The following is a 23,406-nucleotide window of genomic DNA, read 5'->3' on the forward strand; positions in this document are numbered from 1 at the left end:
TGAGTGCCAAAAGAGTTGAATTAGCTCAGCAGAGTCCTGGTTTTTCCTCTTTAGTCATGGCAACCAGTTATTTCTTTTACCTGCTTTGAGGCAAGGACTGAGCAGAACAGTGCGATGGGATGTCCACTATCTTTCAAAAGGTGTATAAAGGTGTATCTATCTATCTTCTCTTAGTACACTTCTGTTGCTATCTCATCAACTGCCTGAAGCAGGGAATGAATAAATTAATTCCTTGCCTGATTGTGGATAGTTGACTCATTTTTTTTTTTTTTTAAATATAGTTAACACTGCTGTGTAATCCTCTCCTTATGCTTCTTTGGCTTTAGCTCTTGGCCTCAGCTTCTCCTACTATTTTATATTAGCCAATGCTAGGTCACAGGTGAGACTTGAAAGTTAAAGTAAGTGCTTTGACTGTTTCATTTATGAAAGTTTATTGGAAGGCCCAATGACAGCATCTTCAGTATGTAGCTCTCCTGTGTTTTCTTTCTTCTCTCGCCTCTCTCTTCATACTCCCTAAAGAAAATTTGTTAAAGGAATAAAGATGAAATAGTGGAACAATTTTAATATTGGGTACCAGGAGCCATTTGCTGGAAGAAACATAAGAAAAAGCAGAGGTCAGTTAGTGTTGATATATAAAAGTAATAGATCTACTTACCCAAAGTCTGTTTCCTAGGGTTCAAAAGTCTCTGAGAAGATTCATTTTATTACAGTGGACCCTTGTTATACGCTAGGGTTTGGTTTCAAGATCCCCCGTGTATAACAAAATCCATGTATGCTCAAGTCCCATTAAATATAATGACATAGCAAAATGGTGTCCCGTATAAAAAATGGAAAATCAAGGTTTAATATTTGAAATTTATACTTTTTTGGAACATTTTCAAACTGTGGATGTTTGAATCAGTGTTTAAGAAGGACCAACTGTATGTGCAGTAGTGAGGACTCTTGTATTAATATAGATAGTGTGCCATGAAGCCACTATCTTTGTTCATATTCCTGCTCAATGAAGGATCTTCATCTATTCTAGAGCATCAGCAGGTATGAACAAAGACAATTCCGGTTCAAGTGGCTGACTGAAGGTTTTTCTTCATGGTCTCTATGCCTCACACAACTGGGTTATTGCTCCTGGCAGAGATCCCTTTGGAAAGATTAGAGCTGAGTAGCTTGGCAGTGGCTTGAGAGTTGCACTCATACTCTGGGAGAGCAGGTTTTGAATCCCTGCTCAGCCATGGAAACCCACTGGTTGACCTTAGGCAAGTCACATTCTCTCACCCTCTGAAGAAGGTAATGGCAAGCCCCCTATGAACAAATCATGATAGGCTCACCTACTTGAAGACACAACATCAACAGCAATATGGAGGTCTTTGAAGGCAAAGAAAAGAAGCTTGTGCAGGATATGGAAGGAGAAGAAGAAGCCAGTGAGATTTAAGCAGTACATTCACATGGTCTGAATGACATGAACTTTCCTTCATCTGCTTTGTTTCCCAAGAACTGTAATATTATATCTTTAGCTTTTGTAATATTGCTCCTGTGGTAGAAACCCTGTGGGCCATCGAGATATTGGACTTCCATTATCCCACACAGTAAGGCTAAATATCAAATGTTAAACATTTGGGAGTTCAGCAGCATCTGGAAGGTCATAAATTCCTCACCCATGCTCTGCTCCATTGTGTCATTTTTACTCTGGCTGTTTTTCAAACTAAAAGTGAAAATAAATGTCGCAAGCTGTGTTGTTGAAAGCTTTTATTTGTTTGTTGTAAGCTTCAACACCCTTACTTATGACTGTGTTTGATGAAAAACCCACTGGTCCTAATTCAAGCCAGAAACCCAGTGCAAGTTCATTTTCTTGAACTGACATTATGATGTTTTGAAATTTGTTTTTTGATTTGGGTTTTTTGTTTTTTTTAGATTGCTTCACAACGAATAAGCTCAGTGGATCTCTCATGTTGCAGCCTAGAGGATCTGCCTGCCAATCTCTTCTACAGCCAGGACCTAACTCATCTTAATTTGAAGCAGAACTTCCTGAGGTTGAACCCTAACTCATCAACATCCAAAGGACTTAATGAGCTACAAAGGTAAATAAGTTTTAAACAACCACCACAACAACTAAGGGCATATTTGTTAATTGCCTCACAGAGACTTTTTGTTAGCCCACTTGACTACATTGTTGGTCATTTGTGGTAGATTGACTATTTGCAAGAGGAAAAGAATCAACCCACTCTCTTTGTTTGCAAGGCTTGCTTTCCTGCCTTGGCTCTTTAGAAGGCATCCTTTGCTTGCTGCTGATGTATGACTGGGTAGTTGTTTCCAAACTGGAATGTGTTTAATTTAAGTTGTCTATGGACATCATTCCAAAGGGCCTTCATAGGAGTTTGTGTGCTACATTTAGTCCTCAGACTATACAATGCCTGCCTCTTCCTTAATGCAAGGAGACAAGTGTGTATATAGCTATGTAAATCTGGTTGTAATGTAGCAGGACATGGATTGGGAGAGTTATTTAGGGTAAAGGAGAATTAAAAAAAAGTCTGATAGATCACTCGGTTGAATGATTAAAGAAGGCAAAAACATTACATAAGTAGAATAAGGAGAGTCATGTTTTAATAATTGATCTGACTCGGAGATATCTACATTATGAGGTGGCAGCTGGTGTCCTATTCACAAAGTATGGGAATCTGGAAGCAAGAACTGATTTGCATATACAAAAACACAACAAAAAAGACATGGAATAGACATAGACGCATGGCTTGGAGATAGGAGTATGTTTGAAAGTAATCCATTACATGTAACAGCACTAACTGTAACATGCTGTTTTGCAGGATCACAAAGTCATAGCAATGTTTTAAAAAACAATACAGTGACTAAGGGACTCATTAATTTTTTAATGTAATGAGTAGCATTTACTCATTACCCCATAATGTTGTTTAGGTAGTCAGTACAGGCACTTTTGTGTATTTAAGTGCATTTACAAAAAAATAAAAAACGAGTACATGAGTAATATACTATTAGCAGGTTACTTTCTAAACAATGAGAACCGTTAATGATTTGCTGTTTAGAAGGGGAGGGAGAAAAGCAAAAAATTGCCTTTTAAATAAATTTATTTAAATAAATTTACACGAGGAATCCATCCTGGGCCCTTTGCAAAATGCAATTTTCACATATAATCTGGAGCCCTGGGTAACAGGGGAGGGGGCATCCATCACAGGAACACTGGGAAGTGGTAAGGAACTGGGTGGCTGGATGGAGGATGGAGCAAGTGAGTGAGAAGCTGTAGAGGCAGAGGCTTCTGCATGCTCCTCCCAGTCTCTGCTGCAGGCTCCCTCTGGGGACCAGTGCCATTGGGACAGCTCTGTGAGCCATCCACGGAGCTCACCTCCCCTGCTCAGTAACAATGCCAAAGAGGGCTTGGGTTGAAAAGAAGGATGGACTGGCAAATGGAGTGGAAAGCTCACCCAGCTCCAGAGAGTCTTCCCCGATCCCCCTGCTGCCAGACTGCATTGGCAGAGCACATGGCATTCATATTCGGGTATGAAGATGGCAGTGGCAGGCACATTCCTGGAAGCCAGGTTGGAGAACCTCCATTGCTTGTAATTGGTAGTCCTCACTGTACATGCTGAGCCACATTGTGGCTGACAGGTGGGCATGGCCAGTGGTGTGGTGATGAGGGATGGTGGGGCTCAGCTCCACAGTGCCTGCTGTAGATGCTGTGCTTCACTGGGGCAATGGGGCTTCTGGCCTTGATGGAGCAGTTTCATTACCATTACTTCCTGACCTCTCCAAGCTGGATGAGTGGTGGCACCCAATTTCACCTTTCAGGCCATCATCACCCTTTTCAACATCAGTGGTGTCTATATGTCCAAGTTCACCTGGGAAGACCTCTGCCACATGGGCTAGCTTCTGGCTTTGCTCAACACCAGTACTTGATGGTATTAGAATACAGATGATGGTAATAAAAGTAGTGACATAATAGTGCCCAAATCAGCTATCTCAGTAAAGCAGCAGTAACAGCCTGAGTGCCCAGATACCTGCACAAACAGAGTTCCTTCTGCTTTTCTAAATTCTTACTGGCATAATGACCAGTGGGTCTTTCTAGGCAGAGTGATCAACAGAGAATTCTCAGTATGGCTCTAAAGGATTCTCAGAACTATCAGTTTTCGCAATCATTATTCAGTAATGCTTGTTGTGTGTCACTCAGTGGTTATCAGGTGCCATTTGATGCTGTGACTTCTTATCAGTTTAAGGGGGGAAATCTATTCCCTTTGCAGAGTGATCCGTAGGTTCTCATTAGAGTGTCTAAATGGTCTGTGCAAAATTTCCTGGCAGCTGACATTCTCAGAGATTTCCCCCACATACAAACAGTCAATACTTGAGCTTGTTTTGTTGACTTAGCTCCCCTTTCCCCTTATACAAGGAGAGGAGTCTTGTAGTAACTGAAAACTTGGCAGCTCATTCTTGTCAGTATTTAACAGCATCTCACTAAATGCAAAAGAAGGAAAGGCCTTAAGCAGCTGCTGAGGAAACCTGGCAGGCTCTGGAAGTTGCATAGCATTCCCTTGATGGCTTCCCCTTCTTGTTCCCACAGGGGAGGAAAACTGATTGTCCCTCTGATATCACTCCTTCGTCTTCTCAGACCCATATTTCTGAATAGTGGTGGTTGGTTGCTTCAGCAGGATCCTCTTTAATTTGTTGTTGTTAATTACTATCAAGTTGACTTTCACTTCTGGCAACCCTGTAAATGAGAGACCTCCAAGTCATCCTGTTATCAACAGCTCTGCTTAGGTCTTGCAGACTCAGGGTTGTAGCTTCCTTGATTGAGTCTATCCGCCTGTAATGCACTCTTCCTATTTTCCTATTGTGTTTTACCTTACTAAGCATTATTGTCTTTTCTAGAGAGTCATGTCTTCTCATGATACACCCAGAATATAACAGTCTCAGTTTAGTCACCTTAACTTCTCAGGAGAGTTCAGGCTTTATTTGCTCTAGGACCCATTTATTTGTCTTTTTTGACAATCTGTTGTATCTCTGGAACTCTTCTCCATAACCACATTTCAAATGAGTTGATTTTGTTCTATCAGCTTTCTTCACTGTCCAGCTTTCACAATCATACATAAAAATTGTAGCTATGATGGCACTGATAAGACTTACAAGGTCTTCAGCCTTCTCTACCAAAGAGTACTGGTACCTCACAAAACTGCAGATCCCAGCGTTCTCTAGGATGGAGCCATGACAGTGTCAGACTGCATTATTTCTACAGTATAAATGCACCTGAAGTCTTTATAATTTACTTTAAAGTTATATAAATAGCCTGTGATCATTATTTTTGTTTTCTTAATATTTAACTGTAAACCTGCCTTTGCACTTACTTTATATCTTAAATTGTTGATATTCCTTCCTCCAATTTTCATGATTTCTTCCTCTGTTTCTAATTCTGCTTTACATATATTCATTGTATAAGTTAAACAGATAGGGTAATAAAATGCAGCCTTGCTTCACCCCCTTGCCAATTGGAGACTGTTCTGTTTCTCCATATTTTTCTTATCAACGGCTTTTTGATCTGAGTACAGGTTCCAGGATAATCAAATGTTGTGGCACACCCATTTCTTTAAGAGTGTTTCATGATTGGCACGAAAGCTTTGCTATAGGGCCAAAACAAACCAGAAGCAAGCCCTGGCTTGGGGGCAACGTGGAGGCATGGCATTTAGATGACACCCGCCCTAATGGCGCCCCGAAGCTGGCATCACCCTGCCCACCCTCCCAGATGGTGGGCAGCATTGTGGTGTTCTGGCTGTGTGGCTCTGCTGCATGAGTGCAGAAGAACCGTCACTGCGGCAGAAAGGGCAGCTTTTTTCCACCCCAAATAAGAGCGCAGAAAAGCTGCTGCCACAATGGAAAGGGCGGCTTTTTTCCACCCCAAAAAGGTGTGTCATTTTGCTGCTTCTTTTTGGGCCGGAAAACACTGGATTGGAGTTGCAGTGTGGGATTGCCACGACTCTGATCCAGCGCTCAAAGGGGCTCAGCCACCATTTACCATAGTTCCCTCATCCATCCATCCTTTAGGGTGAGCACAAACAGTTATATCTGCTGGAATTTTGGAAGTTTTTTTGCATCATCTTCCTTTGCTTTGTCCTTTACATCCTTTGTTACATGACCCTAAGTTTTACCCTTGAATTATTCACGGATCCTATCAAGATCCATAACTCCGGCAACCAAACCTGCCGCCAACTTATACATTAGGTTGATTTATAGTCAAGTGTATATGGTATATTGAAACCTTTCACTGGATTGTTGCATAATTTTATCAGCACCACTGTAGAACTCTACTGTCAAAAGGCTGCTCCCTTCATGTTGTGCTAGTACTGTACTTCCAAGGAACAGAGGAGATTTTGCATGGCATCCACATAAGGCACAAGTTTTGCTTTTCCATTTTGGGAGCAGACATGTTTCCAAGCCCATGTTAAAAGATAATAGAGCTGTGGCTTCAGTTTTTGACCTCAGGGACCATCCCTATTAGACATAACAGTGCTTAATAGTTTTTTCTGAGTGTTTGTGTGTAGAGAATCTGTTTCCTAACAGAATCCTAAATTCCCTTGCTATGTAGGTTCATGTTATTTACATTAATAAAATGCTTCTTGTATTGGCCCATTCTCCTTTCTTATCTTTAGACTCTTCTTGACAAGAATACAAAAGTTCTATTATCTGTTGAGCAAACGCTTGCAATTTGGATGCACTCCTAGTTTGATCTCTCATCTCTGGTCATTTGTCTGGTTTGAAAAGAAAGCAATTAGGCCTTTGTTGCTGTGCATGCAGTACATTATATTCTTTTGGCATTATCTCTGGGTAAGCATAACTCTGCTGTAATAAAGGAGAATAACTCTTATATATGCAGCATAGCAGTAGTCGGTGTCATAAGAGGTTGATCGCAAACTCCAGTTGAAATATTGAAGTGGAGTGGATTGTGACTTCTGCCTACTCCAATCACATAAACTGCTTAAGGTGAAATTTTAAATTGAGCAAGACTGCTAGTGTGTTCAGCTGTGTTGTTCACTGACTGTGATTGTGTGAACACACTGATAGGAATGGCGGGTAGAATTAAAGGTAGCTTTAGTAATCAACTAACACAGCACAACTTAAGCAAATATTTTTAGTAGGATTGAATAATATATGTGACATATTTCTAGGATAGCTCTTCTGTATAGAATGGGTTAGCTCTCTTAATTGTAGACAATGCATGTTTAAAAGAATTAGCATTCTGTGACATCCCTCTTAATGGAACAGCAATGACTATTTGAATTTAAACATTTTAACTTTAACAGTTTATTGGCAGTTGTCCATTGTTAGACCAGTTTCTAGTGTCCGTTGCTTCTTTTTAATCCCTTCGTTTTATAGTGCAGAAACTGCCATTCAGAAACAAATCCTTCAATTAACACAAGTTCAACCAATGCAGTTTGCTTTAAAAGAGCACTTTTTGTAAAAAAACAAAACAAAACACAGCAGCCATAACATCTGAGCTGAATTTTGCTACTTAATCTTCTGATTTAGTCCTATATTGTTGTATATTTAGTCCTATATTCCTATAAGTAGTAAGTAGGACTGATGCTCAACATTGCCTTATTTTCATCTGTCTCTGAGAGTAATTTGTATGTTTTGTTCTACATATATTCAGATTTACTAGGAGTATATAAGCATTAAACATTGGTGTTTTAGTGTAAGATGTAAATCATAGCAAACCCTAATAACTTTGGATTGTTAATGTTACAAAGCATTAAAACATGATTGATCAAGCTTTCTAATACACATAATTATATTTCACAGTATTAATATAATAAGAAGGTTTCAGCACTGCAGTGGGGAGGAGGATAGGATAGATAAGTTGTGTCAATGAGATGGAGGGCAGGGCAAAATGGAGAGCCTTTTTGCGGGCCATCTTGTTTGGATGCTGAAACGGCAGCATTTTATTGTGAAAATCTGGCAGCAGCAAACCGGTTTAATTGGCATGGATTTTTGTGGAGCGATATTATGGAGACTGGGAAACACTGGAGGGACACAGTTTGGGGTTGCATGTGTTTTATAGATCACCATCCCAATCTTTAAACTACAGACCTCTGTGGTATAACTTAGAAGCTGATGTTTTGACAACTGCAGTTTGACTGGCCAGTGTGGAAGAAGAGAACCTCTAAAATGCTATTAGCTATGTTGTTTCTTTTGTTCATTTTCCATCTTGGGTGACTCATATTGTGACCAAGTGTCCCACCTGCTTTATATCAGTGAATATACCATATTCTTGGGCTTATACATTCAGAAGGATCATAAATGCTGGAAGGCACTCCTGAATATATGAGATTTTGTATCAGAAAAGTCTCATCATAAAATTACTCAGCTTCGATGATGTTCAGTTATAGTGCAGTGATTCATAGACACCCTCCACTACCCTCTGTGCAAGTTGACTTGCATTAGAATAAAAGGAATTCCATTAAAGTGTCTTTTCACAGTGCAAAAGGCACATAAGACTGCATCGTGCAAAGAAAAAAACCTTTTGGTCAAAAGCTCCTCACTCTCCTTTTTCAATTGGCTTAACTTAGGAAATATATATGCATATGTGGTATGTAATGTTAAAAAGTATATTTTACGTTAAGAAATTTTAGAACAGTGAGAAGATGTGGATGGGGAGAATAGAAGGTTTTTCTTTCTCATAGATGGATGCACTATGCAATATGAAGATATTTATCTATTTATGGGAGTGGGAAGCTTTTTAATGCACTCCTTTGAAATTAGATAATGCTTTAATGAAATGAGAAGACTAAATGGAATGAGTTGTGAGGTAACAGATCTGGAGGAAGCCTTGATACAGTTAACACACTGGAAAGACTACTCTCAAAGCTTTATGACATCTTCCTAGGAAGAGGAGTGGGAGAAAGATGAAAGATTAGATTGGGTAGTGATAATCAAAGGTATTTCAGAATGGAATACACCATATGATTTCTAATAACTATAGAGAAAATAATTTTAAACCCATTTGAAAGTAGAACTTAAGTCTCCTTGTGCTTAATGGGTATATGATGACCATACCAGATTTATATTGGTGTTACTCTGAACCTCTGACAAATGATCACACATGGTATGGTTGTGGAGAGCTCAGGATTTTTGGAAAGAATCATTTAACTGTTGCAGAGAAGTAGAACATCTTCGATCTAGGACATTTACATTGGGGATATGGGACTCAAGTGTTGGTTATCCATTTGAGTATAGTGGCTGGAGTATAGCTGTCAAATAATTGGAAGACATCAAGAAAAATTGAACAAAGTGAATCAGTTGTACAGTCACCCCTCCTAACTTGCGGATCTGGGATCCACGCCCTCGAATATCTGCGGAGGAGTGACCTTCACTATTTCCAATGGTGTGTGTGCCCCATTCAAGCCTATGAGGTTTGACTATGCACAAGCCTCCATTTGTGTGTGTGTGTGGGGGGGGGGGGATATCTAATCAGAAGTACTGTAAGTCCAGTTGATTTACTTCCAGGCAAATGGTTTAGGATTGGAGCCTCCTGGAAAGAAAAGAGAGTAATTAAACAACTAAGCATCTCTCTCTCTCTCTCTCTCTCTCTCTCTCTCTCTCTCTCTCTCTCTCTCTCTGGTTTTTTCCTTATAGAAAAAATATCTATGGGAGGGGGGAAATAAAGCCCCTTCTGATGGGACATTAGGCTATCCAAGTCCCAATGATTTCAGTGACCTAAATCCAATTATGTCTCCAAGCTAGAGTAGGCCTGTTGATTTAGTTGGAACTAAAGTATTGTCTTACCAATTTTCTGTTGAAACAGTAGGTCTATTCTCGTTGGAAATAACAGCTGGGTTTAGGCTAATGGGTCTGTTGTTATATATATGGATAATTTGGATGTGGCCCATTGTTCCTATCTAGCTGGATCACTTCTGAATGTTTAAAATTGAAAAAAATTTACAGGTTGAATCTCCCTTGTCTGCAGTGCTTGGGACCAGAAGCAGTTTAGATTTTGGAATTTGGCGTATTTGCATATGAGATCTCTTGTAGATGGAATGCATATCTAAACATAGAGTTCATTTATGCTTGATATACACCTTATACACATAGCCTGAAAGTAATTTCATACATAATATTTTAAATAATTTTGTGAATGAAACAAAAGTTTGTGCACACTGAACCGTTAGAAAACAAAGGTGTCACTATCTCAACCACCCATGAAAAAAGTTTTAGATTTTGCAGTATTTCAAAATTCTGGACAAAGGAGATTCAACCTGTGTGTTAATTTATTCTGTTAGCATGTTTGTGTATTTCCATAAAATGACAAACAAGAATATTGTTAAATAAACCATTTGGGGAGAACGTTTGTCTTTAAGGTGTGAATAAGGAAAGGTAGCACATTTATCTTTGCTTTTCTCATTTGTGACTTTGGTGATACTATCATTGTGCAGTTTATGTAATTGTCATCTTGGATTTGCCCATTGTTGTTATTGTTGTGTGCCTTTTACCTTTCTACCTTTCCCTTTTCCAAGTACTTTAGAAATTACTAGGACAAGTCAAAGCTCTCCTAAATTGGCAGTTTCCTAGTAGGATTTTGGGAGCTATCATTTTACTTGGCCTAAACAATAAGCATTTGTTCTTACTGTTCAAAGATCTTTGTCAACATTTCAGCATTATGGTGTCTTGGTTCAAGGGAAAAGCAGAGTGTTTTGTTTTTAATTGCCTTGTTATAAAATGCCAGAACATTTCAAACTTTTGCATGTGTGTGGGAGAAAGGATTAGCTTTTTATTTAAACTTAGGAAATGCAGAAACAGAAAAAAGAACTTGGTACTTCAGGAAACTTGCTTCCACTTCCATTTCAATCATACATTTCTGGTGTGAATGAAGTAGGACCTGTAGACCTTACTTTTACAGTTGGATGTGAGCTTTGGGTAAAATCTGTCTATAGACTGTCAGAAACAGAGGAGACATCAGTATGACTAACTTATCCTTGCTGGCTCCATTTCATTGCAGTTCTGGGCAGCTATGGCTCTCTGTGTTGTTGGAATGTAATCCTTACCATCATCTATACTGGCTAGAGTTGATGGAGGTTCCAGTCTAACAAATCTGAAGTGCCAAGATCACCTAGCCCTGTTAAAAATTGAAGCTGCATAGACCTTCCCTTTCGCTTCCATTAATTATTTTAATGACACGTTCAGCATTCCAGGGCCCAGTTGACTTCACCTATAGACATAATTAATTCAGCTTGACTTCTAGTTCTTTTATACCAGTGCTTCTCAGGGTGTCTGATGTGACAGATTAACAGGTTCTTTTCCCTCCATTGTGCCAGGAACTGGCACTAAATTTGTGCCATTTGTACTTTTGTTTCTTCCTCCTGGAAACTTGCCAGGGACCAGCATCCAGTTGGCTTAGGGATTTGGACTGCTCTCGTGACCACCACTTTGAGAAGCACTGCTTTATACTACTGACTTTATATTCCCCAAGGCAAAAGTGATTGCTGTCCGCAGAAGACAATGGAGAAATTGCAGATTTTATGAAGTGACAATAAGAGTAAACCAAAGGCTTTTCACTTTTCTCCAAGGCTCCCACCACCCTTTTGGACCAGTGTGCAGTTGTATTTGGAATTTTGAGATGTTCTCTCACAACTTGGCTACCTTGGAAATGTGCTTTACCTGTTCAGAAAAATAATGGCAGCTATGGTGGGTGTGATTTTCCAGAAGGCAAACTGGTTAAGAGTAAGAGAAAAGTAACTTGCATTAAGAAACAAAGTGCAAGGGAAAGTTTGGTTCCGAGTTTGAACCTACAGTTTTCTGTGCAAGTGCTCATTTTAAAGAAGATACATCAGTGATACATATTTACATCCATTATGTTTATATTCTAAAAATGTGTCTAGGACTAGGTCAGACACAAATTAGGAAATAAATATAGCTGGCACTTCATTTTGCAGCAAACCAGACTCCCGGTGACTTTTTACAAACAAAAATGGGAGGTGTTTGGAGGCATAGTGGTGCTCACAAACACACCATTTGAGACCCTATCTCTATTTTGTAGAGGTTTTGTTTTGTAAAAGTCCGAGCTTGACTGGGTTGCAGTATGTGCCAGCCTTTTCTCTAGAGCACTGGTTTACTGCTGTGTTACGCCTAGAATTGATCAGTTCTGTGCAGGCTTCATTTGGGAATAAATAACTCCCTGTTTGCTTTCATATGCACATTGTGAAAAGTAAGTTTATTGCTGAACTGACCATTGGAGTAAACAACTGCAGTGTTTACTGGAGAAACCAAGTAAGAATATGCTATACCTTACATATTTCATCTGTGCGCTCAAATTATTATTTTTCCATTTTTATTACGTTATTAACAATATATTCTAATAATAAGTCAAATATCAAACCATATTCTAAACACTTGGATATAATGATGTCAAGCTAACAAGCCATGGTCTGTTGGCTTGCCTGTATACTTCTCCTCATGCATCCAACTTTGGCACTGCTATGATGGGTTACTTTGTTACCTCTGGATCTGGAAAGTGGTTTAACTCCTGCTTCCTAGCCAGGATGTGAACCCTTAGAAAGCAAGGATTAAATCACAGTTTTCTGGTTTGGATGTAAGAGGAAAGCTGTGATTTAAGCAACCTGTGACTTAAGCAACGGTGACTTAATGCAGTTCAAACAAAGCTCTCAAAAGAAGGGCCAAGAAGGAGCATACAGGTATACAGCTTGTTCTCCAGGTTTATGGGCCCCATATTGTTACACTAAATAGGGCTAGCTGTATCCCAAAAACCTTACTTAATCTGTTCCTTCCTACTTACTCATTTCTTTTTCTGTGTGATCAGCCCACTTACTAAAGCTGGACTCTTTTCAGTTTTTTTTTTAAGGGGGTTTGCCCAAATTCTCTCTATCTGAAGTAGGACTAGGGGAGAAAGGACACTAAATTTGTGGGAGCTCTTTGAGTACCTTTTTTCTTCCCTAGACCACAATGCTTGATTGATGCTGTGGTGGTCTCTGTAGTTTTATAGAGGTGTATCTTGATTCCATGTCTCTCAGTCACTCCCATCACACAATGGGTACAATTTAATGTAGAGAAGACAAAGCCTCCAAGTAAACTTTGCCAGGAAAAGAGCTTCCTCTCATCCATCTGATTCTGACACAGATCTTTTCACTAACCCATTTAGTTAGTTGCCTACAGGCACAAATCCCAGTTCTTGTTGTTAGGCAACCTGAACAATGTGGCTGGACACGCAGGCTGGGTAACTGGGTTGTCTTTTTCTTTCCTGAGTAATCGCTTCACATTATGCCCTCTTTACTTGGAATCAAGATGTTCTGTATTTTGGATATAATTTTTTAAAAATAGAATCTGAAAAATCAGTTATCTGGGATTGTTGTTGTTGTGTGCCTTCAAGGCATTTCCAAATTATGGCTACTGTAAAGAGAACCTATCACTGGGGTTTGATGGCAAGATTTGTTCAGGGGATGTTTGCCTTTGCCTACCTCTTGCTGAGAAAGTGTGTCTTGCCCAAAGTCACGCAGTGGGTTTCCATGGCTGAGTGGGGATTCGAATCCTGTTCTCCAGAGTCCTAGTCCAAACCCCAAACCACTACTCCACATTGGCTTTCCTTATCTGGGATAGACAGTTGCAGCCCAAAGAAAATACAGAAAGGTCTCACAAACAGACAAAACAAGTTTAGCTTCACTTTTCAGCTGCTTGTCTTGCACTGCATGTGATCAAGTTACATTGTTCTGCCTATTGGCTTCAGTTGATTTGTGTTAAGACTTCTCTTATTTTGTGTTTTGTATTATAATTGTCATAATATCAATTATTTGCATACAATATTTACTTTGTTGGCTGGAATTCTCCCCCCCCCCCAAAAAAATATATATATATATAGTTGGTGTATAGACGGTTCTAAGTCAGAGAGCTGTTTCTTGACAAGGCTGCTAATTGAAGTTTTAACAATGAGGCACTTACTGGTTTTATTGAATCTTGCAGAAAATCCCTGATGATGATGATTTTCTGCCTGACTGTAAAATCGTGACAGATGAGCAGAGCCAAGCTATGCAGCAGCAGAGTGTTATCTGTTCAAAGAGCTATTGCGTATGTCCCACCCCCATCAGATTCCTAAGCAGAGCAGTTGACTTGCTTGAAGCAGAGAGTGTGCATTTCAGGATTTGTGGGGCTGCAGTTACTCTGCAGAGCATAGGAGCATGCCATGCCATTATGACAGTCTCGGACGATGGCAAGAAAGGGAATATGTTTCCAGCCATCATGGTTGCAGAAGGAAACTTCAGGAAAAGATTTGAGTATGTTTTAACTAAATAATGGGATAATTAAAGGAAACCATGCTTTAGTTTCCATCTAGCAACAGTATTTTGTTCATGTTGTGGAAAAGGAGAGCATTTGTTGTCTCTAACCATGAATATATGAGGATATGAGGTTAATAGATTCCAGTTACTGCAAGCTGGTCAGTATCCACTTTCCTATTTGTTTGTTGGAAAAAACAACTCTACCTTTGCAGGCCTGGTTCCTTATTTTGAGATTACTGGTGATTTGTCCAAAAAAAAATAAATAAAACAAAACCCTAATTATTTAGTCTTCAATGTGCTACAAAAACTGTTTCTTCTTCGTGGTCTCTGCGAATCACACAAATGGGTTTATTCTGCGCCTGCACAGCAATCCTCGGAAACTTCTAGAATCTCTAGGCAGAAAGCAATGTATCTTTCTGCAACATTTTGGCGGTAGCCCCGCCCACCCATATATAAGACCCCTGGTGGTCCGCTCCTCTTCAGTTCCTTCATTCCGCCGCGCTAAGCAGCTCGAGGAACTTCGCTTGCATTTCACTTGCTCTTCTGATAAGAATCTCTGGCATTTGACCTTCGGACTTTCACTCTTGACCATTCTTTCAGACTTTCCCTTCGGCGTGACTACTTCTCTGATTCACGGCTTAACCTCGGACTGGTAACGGACTTCTCTTACCATGGCCTCTTTCAAGCAATGCACCAAGTGCGGAGTGAAAATCCCCAAGGCCGATGGCCACGACAAGTGTGTCCTCCGTTTAGGGGAGTCCCGGAGGATGATGCCCTCGACCCGGTGGAAAGGAGGATCCACGGCTCTGCTCCAGCTCCACCAGCCCTGGCATACCTCCCATCCCTCGAGAAATCGCCAAGCGTTCTTGGGACGCCCCAGCCACCATCCCGTCCACTTCGCGCAGGATCGAGAACCTGTACCGGGTTACTCCATCTGCTCCGTCTTGGCTGTCGAACCATCCCAAGCTGAACTCAGCTATTGTAGAGGGAGCACAGTCCACCTTTGCCCCCAGGACATCGTCCTCGCCAGTGGACAAGGACAGTAAGAAGCTGGACGGTTTGGCCAAGAAGTTTTATGCTTCGGCAGCCCTCGACCTCAAGGTGGCCAACTATGCAGCGTGCATGGGGGCCTACGTGCAGTTCCTGGTGGAAAAGATGGATCCCACCATCGCAGACCTCCCTGATGACAGAAGGCACATGATGGCTGCCCTCAGGAATGAGATCCATCTCATAGCCGGTCAACAAATCATCTCTGCCAGACACTCCACGGACTGCGCGTCTAAAGTCCTCTGCGGATCCATAGCCCTCCGTCGCTATGCGTGGCTTCGGTCTTCGGACCTTACTGCCCAGGCGAAAGCGGCTATTGAAGACATGCCCTTTGATAACTCGGGCCTCTTCAATAAAGACACGGACGAGAAACTCAGCTTCCGTTACTGGATGAAGATCACGGCTAGGAGGCACGGTATGTCATCTTCCTTGTCCAAGTCCCCCTGTCAGAGGTACCCTGGCCAGCGCCCCTGGCACCCAGGGGGCCAGTACCGCTTCCAGCCTCAGGATCGTCCTTATCATCAGGACAGCCATCCTCAAGGCTGATCTTCCCGCTCGCCGGCTCCCCCTGTGGACAGGCATCAATCTTCCCAACCCAAATACCAACAGGGGTATAGAAAGAAGGATGGCCGGGGCAAAAAGAGGTTCTGATGTGATCCCGTGCACCTCGTCACCTCTAATGGACTGAGTCCTTTCTACAACATCTGGGCTTCTATTACCACTGACTCTTGGGCACTTAACATTGTCCGTAGGGGTTATGCCCTAGAGTTCTGTGAGCTCCCACCAACTGGAGCATTCATTTCAACCGTTCCCTCGGACACCCTTCTCGACGAAGTGCGCAACATCTTAGACAAAGGCGCCATTGAACCCATCTCTCCCTCTAGGGTTCATCGGTGCTTCTTCTCCAGATACTTTACTGTACCAAAGAAAGACTCGGGCCTTAGGCCCATAATGGATCTTCGGGCCTTGAATGCCTTTATTGTTTACAAGAAGTTCAGGATGGTAACTCTTGCCTCTATCTTGCCACTACTACAGGAGAACTCCTGGTTCGTGAAGCTGGACTTAAGCTTCACATTGCGATATTAGAGGACCACCGGAGGTTCCTCGCCTTCGCTGTCGGCGACCAGGCCTACCAGTACAAGGTCATTCCCTTCGGCCTTTCCTCAGCTCCAAGGGTCTTCACCAAGTGCATGGCTCCCGTGGTGGTCTATCTGCGTCAAAAGGGGATTACAGTCTTCCCATACCTAGACGACTGGCTCCTCTCAGCGTCCTCCAAGGACACTCTTCTCGAACATCTCAGCCTCTCCCTGTCCCTACTTCATGCCTTGGGACTGCAGGTCAACTTCGACAAGTCCAACCTCACTCCTACCAAGCGCATCGACTTCATAGGAACCACGTTGGACTCTGTGTCGCTGAGGGCATACCTCCCAAACGCGAGGTTTTGAACCCTCTGTGCATCACTACAACCTTGCCTTCATCAGAGACGTCTGCAGGCTCGTGTGGTACAAGTCGCCATGGGACACCTGGCCTCCACCACCTTCGTCACACCGTGGGCCAGACTGTGGCTCAGGCCTCTTCAGTCCTGGTTCCTCTCCGTTTTCGACCCCGTCCGAGACGCGCCCACCAAGCTCCTCACCATCCCAAGGACTGTACAGAGATCCTTACGGTGGTGGCTTCAGCCCGACAATGTCTGCGTGGGGATGCCGTTTTTGCCTCCACAACCAGATCTCTCCCTGACCACAGACACCTCTCTACAAGGTTGGGGCGCCCACACTCTGGACCTTACTATAAAGGACAAGTGGTCACTGGCAGAAGCGACTCTCCACATCAACATCTTGGAAATGCTAGCCGTGGAAAAGGCACTAAGAGCCTTCCAGGCTGTCCTCTCAAACAAGGTAGTGCTTCTCCTCACGGACAACACCACCGTGATGTACTACCTCAACAAACAGGGAGGGACAAAGTCACGGACTCTCCTAGCCGTCACCATTTGCATTTGGGAATGGTGCATACAACACTAGATTCTCCTGCAGTGCGTTCACCTGCCCGGCGATCAGAACGACCTCGCAGACCAGCTCAGCAGGTCGTCTTCCACTTGCCACGAATGGAGGCTTCATCCAGATGTGGTGACTCAACTCTTCATCCGCTGGGGAACCCCCCTCCTGGACTTGTTCACCTCCCTATCAAACGCTCACACCCCGAGGTTTTGCTCTCTAACCAGAGAGCCAGGATCAGAAGGGGACGCCTTCCAGCTCAAGTGGACTCAAGGTCTACTGTACGCCTTTCCCCCATTCCCTCTGATCACGCGAGTGTTCTCAAAGATGGTGGCCGACCGGACGGATGCAATCCTGATAACTCTGTGGTGGCCCAGACAGCCTTGGTTCGCCCCTCTCTTGGACCGAACCCAAGAGCATCTCCGCTTGGAACACCGACCCGACTTGCTCTCGCTCCATGGCGGGCGAGTCCACCATCCCGAGATGCAATCTCTCCCATTGGTGGCATGGAGGATTCGATCCTGAGGACGCTTCCATCCGGTGTACAAGACATAATCAAGGCAGCTCAAAGGCCTTCGACCCAGAAGTCCTACGCCTACAAATGGGACAGATTCCTTGCTTTCCTGCAAACCAAGGACATTCCACCATCCCGTGTCTCCATCCCTGTGGTCCTGGACTTTCTCATGACACTGACTGAGGCAGGCCTCTCTTTGAGTTCCATAAAGTGCTACCTGTCTGCCATTTCTTCCCACTACTTGTTTCAAGACAAGCCTTCTTTGTTTAGGGACCCCCTCATAAAGAGGTTCCTTAAGGGATTCAACAACTTACATCCACCTGTTGCGGACCCCCCCACCGCAGTGGAGTCTAGACACCGTCTTGGCTCATCTGGTGTCTAAGCCCTTTGAACCGTTAGCTACCACGGATTTGAGACTCGTAACTTGGAAGACAGCTTTCCTGGTAGCTATCACATCAGCCCGTCGGGCTGGTGAACTGTGTGCCCTCAGAGTTGACCAACCCTTTCTCCGCTTTCATAAGGACAAGGTTGTTCTCTGTACAGACATCACCTTTTTGCCGAAGGTGGTGTCTGCTTTCCACATCAACCAGGACATTGTTTTGCTGACTCTGGCTCCTGATCCAACCACAGATTCTGAGCGTCAGCTCCATGCCCTAGATGTCCGGAGGGCGCTGGCGTTCTATCTGGACAGAACTGCTGCTTCCAGGTGTTCGGAGAGACTTTTTGTGTGCTACTCCGAGGCCAAGAAGGGGCTGCCGGTTTCACCGCAGAGGTTTTCCAAGTGAGTGACCAACACCATCTGCCTCTGCTACGAACTAGCTGGGAAGCCCTTGCCAGGTCGGATTAGAGCCCATGCAACTAGGGCGGTAGTTGAGGATGTGTGTAAGGCTGCTGTCTGGTTCCAACCATTGACATTCATCAGACATTACAGGCTGGACGCCAGGGCCAGACATGATGCAGCCTTTGGGAGGGCAGTGTTACTTTCTGCCATACACTAAACCTGTTTCACTGTTAATAAATTACTCAGGTTTTTGGTTCACATACTTTATTGGTTGTTTATTTTATTGATGATGTTTGACACTCCCTCCTCCACAGACTACAGCTCTCTAGTCTACACCCATTTGTGTGATTCGCAGAGACCACGAAGAAGAAGAACAGGTTGCTCACCTGTAACTGTGTTTCTTCGAGTGGTCATCTGCGAATTCACACAAACCCGCCCATCCATCCCCTCAGTGTCTGCTCATTGACAACGCTTGTTGCCGCGCTTTTAGCGGCTCATTCGGAACTGAAGAGGAGTGGACCACCAGGGGTCTTATATATGGGTGGGCGGGGCTACCGCCAAAATGTTGCAGAAAGATACATTGCTTTCTGCCTAGAGATTCTAGAAGTTTCCGAGGATTGCTGCACAGGCGCAGAATAAACCCATTTGTGTGAATTCGCAGATGACCACTCGAAGAAACACAGTTACAGGTGAGCAACCTGTTCTTCTGCTGCATTTCACCAACATGGCTATCTGCCTGGAAAAATCTGTGTGTGTACAGCCGAACAAGCTTTTCAAAAAGTGGACTAGTGATATTTATTTGCAAGGAAAGGCAGTCCAACAGTATCAACAAAAAATCTGCTGTATGAGGCAGTCCACCTTGCCCTTTCTAATGGCAAAGATGGCCATTTTATTAGGTAGAAATTTACAAGTAAGTTGTATCAGGAGAAGCTTCCTGTATTTTGGCTTTGGGGACATCATATTGTCTACCCTAGGAAAGCTATACAAAGTGATGAGGACTCTTTGGCTTGCTATACATTTTGATCTACAGCTTCCATCTGAACCCTCCCAACATGACCAGTGGAAAGGGGGTGTGGAAGTCATCGTCCAAAGCATCCGGCAGGATAAAGGTTTTCTCTCACTGCTTTAGAATATCTTCATTTAAAGGAAGAACTGAACAGGTCACTCTTTTGAGTTTTTGTTTTTTTAACTCAACCATCCTTTCCCAGGTAAAAGGAAATATATTTTTTTTTACAAAAGTTCTAGCGCTCCCTCCCATCTCTGCAGTTGCTATACTACTGTTGCTCCCCTTCCATTTATTTGTCTTTCCAGGGTGTTTATTCATCATAATTACAACTTAAATAATTGAATTTACATTATTTAATTTACAACTGTACATTTACCTACTTCGCATGCAATATTTGAGCTGCAAAGTGGATTTCTGCTTGGAAACTTATGGGATTTTAAAAACTTCACTGAACCTTCTCGAGCATATGTTCTTCTTCATACTTCTGTAGTGAAAAATAAAACATCTACATGCCCCCTTTCCTATTCTGAAGCCTTACATTTTGGCAATAAGGAGACATTCTGAATGGAAGTAACCATAGTCCTTCATGTTATAAATCTTTCTGATGGTTATGTTTAATCTTTTTTTTTTTCCTGCTAAGGGCTGGGGAGAGATGGCATGCATCTGTTTTAGAGTATCCACATTCCAGCAGTGTTTTGACATTCCATATAACATGTTATTCATTTGATACCTCACTTAATATTAAGTTCTTTCTCTTTTCTCTCTTTCTCTCTCCATGATAGGTTCAGCAAGCTGAGGAGCCTTAACCTTTCTAACAATCACTTAGGAGAGTTCCCATTGGCAGTTTGCAGCATTCCAACCTTGACTGAGCTCAACGTGTCCTGCAATGCACTCAGAAATATTCCAGCAACCGTTGGTGATATGAACAAGTAAGTACACACTGCGAAATGGCAAGGGCAGCATGAACTCTGGGTGTACCGGTTTCTTTCAGTAGGTTAAGCCAAATCATGCCTCGGTCATGGTGAAATCATGTGTTGAAGGGCAGCAAAATGCCTGCATGTAGCACTCCCTCTGCTTCACTTCATATGAAAATGACTACTTCCCATAGGCTTGTATTGTATTATCAATAGCAGCAGACAAGAGCTGCTTCCACACTGCAGAAATAATCTGGTTTGGCACTGCTTTAACTACCTGGCTCAATGGTATGGAATTCTGGAAATTGTAGTTTGTTGTGTGCCACCGTGCGTAGCTCTGCTCCACTTGGGGGCTCACAACAAGCCAAAATGCCTATAATGGCCCTGAAGAAGGAAAGTAATTTATTGAAACATACTGTGCATTAATAATATTTTGCATTCTTTAAGAATTCATTCCTTGCCTCCCCCCCCCCCCCCAGTGGGAGGTATAGCAAAGCCTTTTGTCATATAAACTTGATTGGCATCAGAGAAACAAGATGTAACTAAGCTGCCTGTTCCTGCACCCTTCCCCACCACTAATGACACATGGCTGCTTTTGTCAATTAGTTAGTTCCTTTTCTAGAACTTTGGTTTCATTTGACTTGCTCTTGTGCTGCTGTCTTAAACCTTCTTCTTGATCTGTGTTCATAGTAGATTTGTTTTCTAGCCAGCACTGAGACCACTAAGAATGAACATTCCTTGATATAAGAGCAGCTCTATTTCAGCACTTTGTTGTTGGGTGCCTTCAAGTCATAAAGTGAACCTGTTTTGGGGTGTTCTTGGCAAGATTTGTTCAAAGGAGGTTTGCCATTGCCATCCTCTGAGACTGAGAGAGTGTGGCTTGCCTGAGGTCACTTAGTGGATTTCTGTTGCTGAGCTGGGATTCGAACCCTGGTCTCCCAGTGTCCTAGTCCAATGCCCAACAATTACACCATGCACTGCAGCATTAGATAGCTGATTTCTGATTTAATCTATGCTAACACAATTGGTATTGAAGCCATTCCCATATGGTATTCTGATTCATACACGTCCATGCTGACCTGTGAGCTTTGTACATCACACAGGTTGTGGTAAGTGATAGTGTGAACTCTAAAAGTGTTTGGTCTCACTTCCATCATCATCATCATCATCATCATCATCATCATCATCATCATCATCATCTGGATTCTGTTCCCATCCCACTAATTCCTCTTGCATCTATTTCATTTTGGACCCAAGACTCATCTGGACTGATCTGGAATTTGAAATGGATTTGTTTCGGCTTACTTTACTCTTGGAGCCTATCCCACTGCCCCTTCCTAGAGTTAACTGGATGATTCTAGGAACTCATGGCAGTTAGAAATAACCATGCCTCAGATTACAGGCCAGGATGAATGGTTGAACTTTGAGGAATACAGAAAGAAATTGGTTTCTCAGCTCCAGAAAGGCTTGCCAAAACAAGGTGGCTGAGAATTTGTCCTAATGGTTAATAGGCTGTGCTCATATAAATATTAGCAAGTGTGTGGGCCCCAAAATATGACATCTGTAGTAATGTCTCAACTTAATCAGTGATTGCAAAGATGGATTTATGAAACGCAAGACATTTTTATGATTGATATCTCCCTCCTGCTCTTTCTGTTCCAATAGTTTACAGACCTTCTTGCTGGATGGGAATTTCCTCCAGAGCCTTCCTGTTGAGTTGGAAAGGATGCATCAGCTTAGCTATTTGGGCCTTTCTTTCAATGAATTCACTGACATTCCTGAAGTATTGGAGAAGCTGTCTGCCATGGATAAACTTTGTATGTCTGGAAATTGCCTGGAGATGCTCAACTTGCAAACACTGAGGAGAATGCCACACATTAAACACATAGACCTAAGGTAGGTTGTCAGTGAGAAAATGAATAATCTCATCGTGAAGGAGCTGTTTTAGCAGAAAACAATAGCCTATGTTGCCCCCATCTTTAATTTGCTTTTATGCCTCTTACTTCATCAGGATAGTTTTCAAGTTATGAGTTATAGTATTACCCCCATATCCACAGGATTGGTACCCACAATTTCACTTCCCCACATCTGAAAAAAAATTATCTTTAGGTGTTTTTAAGTCCTCCAGCACAATTCTGCAGTATGCTTCTGATGGATGTTGACCACAGAACTGCCCTGGAGTTCTTTCTAGGAATCTCTAGGAACTCTAGTGTGACTCTATGGTCAATTCACTATTATCTGTGGTGTTCTGTTTCCATGGTAAGTCTGGGAACATATCCCCGGCAGATACCTGGTGTTGTACTGTAATCAGAAATATCAAATCTATGTGTTAAATCTGGGCACAGGTATTTCTTTTTGTTGCCATTTTTGTAAACACTTTTGCTTTGTTTCTCCTTTTATTCTAAAAATGGGATCAGTTTGTTTACTTCTCTAAAATGAATGCTATTTAATATGGGGATTCATTCATTACAGAATGTAAACCACTTAGAGGAGTGCTTAGTTCACTGATAAGCAGTATAGAGTGCTTAGTTCACTGATAAGTGGTATAGAAATATACATGTTATTGCTATTGCTATAGCTACTGAACCTACGCCCTTTTACCTTGCAACCCAAAGGCCAGTTTATAAACTCAGAGGGGCAGAGTGTAGCAACAGCCAAAGCCATGGAATGGCTGAACTTTGCCCTCCAGATGCTTTGGACTACACCTTCCATGAGTCTCAGCCAGTATGACTGATGGCTGGGGATGGTGGGGATTATTATCCAATATCTCTAGAGGCAGGTTTAGAAAATACTGTTGTAGCCGTTGATGGAACCATTTCTTTAGCGGGCATTGCTAAAGTTATTCCATGGATTGTTTACCATTACAGG

At 42.4% G+C, this 23,406-nt stretch overlaps 1 protein-coding gene across 1 annotated transcript in view; it reads left to right on the forward strand.

Moving 5' to 3' along the window:
- The window catches only part of LOC149316974 (PH domain leucine-rich repeat-containing protein phosphatase 1-like), a 191,309-nt gene that overhangs the window by 108,680 nt on the left and 59,223 nt on the right, over positions 1-23,406 (forward strand). Inside the window, exons 4-6 of the mRNA XM_089516614.1 lie at positions 1,906-2,072; positions 20,407-20,553; positions 22,204-22,434. Coding sequence (XP_089372740.1) covers positions 1,906-2,072; positions 20,407-20,553; positions 22,204-22,434 — 545 coding nt within the window. The remainder of the gene's footprint in view (positions 1-1,905; positions 2,073-20,406; positions 20,554-22,203; positions 22,435-23,406) is intronic.

The sequence above is a fragment of the Sceloporus occidentalis genome, unplaced genomic scaffold, assembly GCF_023333645.1.
Source record: "Sceloporus occidentalis isolate IW3139 unplaced genomic scaffold, rSceOcc1.0.p SCAF_3, whole genome shotgun sequence".
NCBI lineage: Eukaryota > Metazoa > Chordata > Lepidosauria > Squamata > Phrynosomatidae > Sceloporus > Sceloporus occidentalis.